Genomic DNA, 3564 nt, shown 5'->3' on the forward strand with positions numbered 1-3564 from the left:
CCCCCCCTGGCTACAGGCATGAAATATATTATGTAACAAGAAATCTGAGATTCCAAACCTCCAGGAAGTAACATCTGTGTCCATAATATCACCATAGTCCATAATATCGCCACCTTGAGAAAAAGTGTGCTTAAAGATATTTTTACCGCAACATACCCTAGGTATGTACATTTGAGGTGTGCAGGAGTGCATACCAAAAGAATGTTGCAGTATATATTAAAGGACACTATTTCTCAAGGTGGCGATATTATGGACCCTGGTGATATTATGGACACGGATGTTACTTAGTATATGACGGATGATGACCACAATGATCGTTGTAAATTTCAGATATCATTTAACGGTAACGTTAGGCCACACCAATTGAATTTGTTGTTTCTCGGATTTGCCCTCGTTTTTTTTTTTGGTCTAAATCAACTGCAAAATGCTCAATGAAAGACATATTTTGGCCCCAATGGTTGAGGAAAGTCCTTTTCTTCCTAGTTGTTGAAGTTTTTCAATGTAACAATGCAATTTTGCTTCATTAAAAGTTCAAAATGTATTGTTTTAATTATAAACAAGTCTGGTATGTTCACTTCATGGCTCATATTGTAACATTTCGGGCTATGATGGGGTGCCTTGGTCTGTTTTTTTTTCACCCAGTCGCTTCATATTTTTTCTGAAAAAATCTGAGAAACAACAAATTAAATTGGTATGGCCTTACAAGAAAAAGATTAGTGATGTCACAAGTACGCACAAAAGTATTGATGGAGTAATGAGTGTACAAAATAGAAATCGGCAGTAATCCAAACAATAATTAATAGAATGCAGGTAAATTTTATGAAAAGGAAAGAATTGACAAAATGTAAAAAAAAAACATAACTGCATAGAAATACTAGTTGTTACAATACCCATACCAAAATGTGTTCCAGTTTGCCCTTACCTGAACCATGTATGTGCCCGGCAGCAATGTCTGTTTGGGAATTGTCAGATCTTTTTGGTTTGTGATTGGGTTCCTGAGACCATATATGGACACATATATGGAAGTATGTGGCATTAATTCAAAGATTGACCAGGAATATCCCGTGATAGACTTGTCTGGACATGCTTTCAGCCTGGCTTTACCGTGTAGGATAAAATCTGCCATACGTGATATCGGAAGGGGATCTGTTGACCTGAAACATATGTCAAACATGGCAATCAGAGATGGCAGACCTCAACACATGCTGTCCACAACCACAGACAGAAAAAAGGTAGGAGATACATGGCGATGCTGTATTGTGTGTTGCAATTGATCCACAACACACCAAACACACACACGCACGCACGCACACACGCACACACACACACATACACATACACACACACACACGCACGCACGCACACACACACACACACACACACACACACACACACACACACCACACACACACAAAACATACTCATTTTTTACAAAGCTGCCCTACCTGTGAATCCCTTCAGCGATTCCAATCTTAGTTTTGCACACTGGAAGTGATGCTGACAATGGGTTCAGTAAGGGGCACCCTGGAAACTGGGTAATGCAGGGAACATATCCTGAATAATAACCTGAAGATAAAAACAAAAGTTATTTCCATCAGACATTGTATTAAAACATGCTGAATGACATTCACACTAACACTGCCACTCCCTCGTCCTCGAATGACATTCACACTAACACTGCCATCCCTGTCCCTGGTGCTGAATGACATTCACACTAACACTGACATCCCTGTCCCTGGTGCTGAATGACATTCACACTAACACTGCCATCTCTGTCCCTGGTGCTGCTGAATAACATTCACATTAACACTGCCATCCCTGTCCCTGGTGCTGAATGACATTCACACTAACACTGCCATCCCTGTCCCTGGTGCTGAATGACATTCACACTAACAATGTTTAGAGTTAGATGTTCAAGGGTTAGGTGTAATGTAGTTTGGAATAAGCTGTTGTTGTGTCGCATGCCTGCAAAGCTGGTGTGTTACGCAGAAGGGCGGTTATACCGGCTATACAATACAGATACAGAAACACTGCCATCCCTGTCTCTGGGTTGGAATGACATTCACAACAACACTCCCCTTAGTTCTAAATGGCACTGACACATGCGGACAATCTCTTACCTCATTACTTTGTTGTATATAGAATAGGATAGGTTAAGTTATTAATCAGTTACAGGTTGTTGTATTTTATGTGTAGCAATAAGTAAGTGTACGTCTGTGTTTAAGCCTGTAATGTGTTTGAAGACTCCAGGAAGAATAGTGGGTATAAGCATATACTCACTAATGGAGATCATTCAAATAAACAATAAACATGCACTGCCATCCCTGTCTGACATAAAGTCCGACACACACACCTGTTTCACAGTGAAGGCCTTGATAACCAGGAGGGCACTGGCACAGGTACCCGTTGAGTCGATCTAAGCACACGCCGCCGTTAGTGCAGGGGCTGCTCGCACACTCGTCAATGACGTCCTCCAGTGTCAACTCGACAGTTGCATTGCAGAGGTTTCCTTGCCAGCCTCCACTGCAGCTGCAGTCGTATCGCAGGCTGTCGCCGGAGTCGGTACAGGTCACGTGACAGGGAGGCGTGCTGCACGTATCTGTGAATGAAACACAAACAAATAACTAGAAAGGTAACATTTGCAAGGCAAAAGCATAATGTTTCCTTGAAGTTCACATATGGTCTGCTCTGTTAATTCTTACTCAAATACATTCATATATATGGTCAGACAGGAGTCTAAATCCCTCCTTCTATAAAATTGCAACATTATGTAACCCAACACCAGTTACCATGGTGAGAGACGTCAACACATAAGGTCATTGACCAGGTCAAAGGTCAGTGTTTGGAGAAGAAGAAGAGGAAACTGAGCAAAAACTATATGTTTTCCTTTGGTAAACATAACTACAGTAACAATACACATCTTGTAGATAAATAAATACAAAATACATGTAAATCTAGCACCTGGATAAATTCTCTTTGTTTCCCACATTTGAAATAGCACCCACTATTGTTCATCAGAATGAGAATTCTTTTGTCAAACCAATAAAACCATACTTTTGTGTCTTAATTGTGTGTACAAATATATTTTATGTACCTGTGGCATTTGCAGTACACACACCACAGCTCAGTCTACAGTTGGCCAGCATGTACCCGCTGTTCCGGACACATTCTCCACTCAAGGCCCGGGCAGGACAGTCCGCGTTGGCATCCACACAGTCTGGACAACAGAAAACAAAATTTCATTCCCCACAAATAACAGTTCGTGTTACGCCAAAAAGCAGTTACTCAAGCAACTGGATATGATTTTGAAAACGTCAGACGTTTCAGCGAGTAGCTTATAAAAAGAAGTGCTTATAAACCTGCATTTCCCCTCTGGTCTCTCAGTCACTGACGAAAGCTAGTGGTTACTAGCTGAAAAGTCTGACGTTTTCAAAATCATATCCAGTTGCTTGAGTAACTGCTTATCGTATCGTATTACCTGGATGTCTAACTTTCATCGACGTAACAGTTTGTGTTGTTTTCACGTTGACAGTACTATTCACATTTTCTGTACACTGTTAAACA

At 40.9% G+C, this 3564-nt stretch overlaps 1 protein-coding gene across 1 annotated transcript in view; it reads right to left on the minus strand.

Moving 5' to 3' along the window:
* The window catches only part of LOC109472548 (polycystic kidney disease protein 1-like 2), a 42494-nt gene extending 39348 nt beyond the window's left edge, over nt 1-3146 (minus strand). The window contains exons 1-3 of the mRNA XM_019772369.1: nt 3119-3146; nt 2404-2599; nt 923-1154 (exon numbers count right to left, since the gene is read on the minus strand). Of these exons, the coding sequence (XP_019627928.1) occupies nt 923-1154; nt 2404-2599; nt 3119-3146 (456 nt within the window). The remainder of the gene's footprint in view (nt 1-922; nt 1155-2403; nt 2600-3118) is intronic.
* Between the last annotated feature and the right edge of the window lie 418 nt (nt 3147-3564).

The sequence above is a fragment of the Branchiostoma belcheri genome, unplaced genomic scaffold (assembly GCF_001625305.1).
Source record: "Branchiostoma belcheri isolate BF01 breed outbred unplaced genomic scaffold, Haploidv18h27 scaffold1, whole genome shotgun sequence".
NCBI lineage: Eukaryota > Metazoa > Chordata > Leptocardii > Amphioxiformes > Branchiostomatidae > Branchiostoma > Branchiostoma belcheri.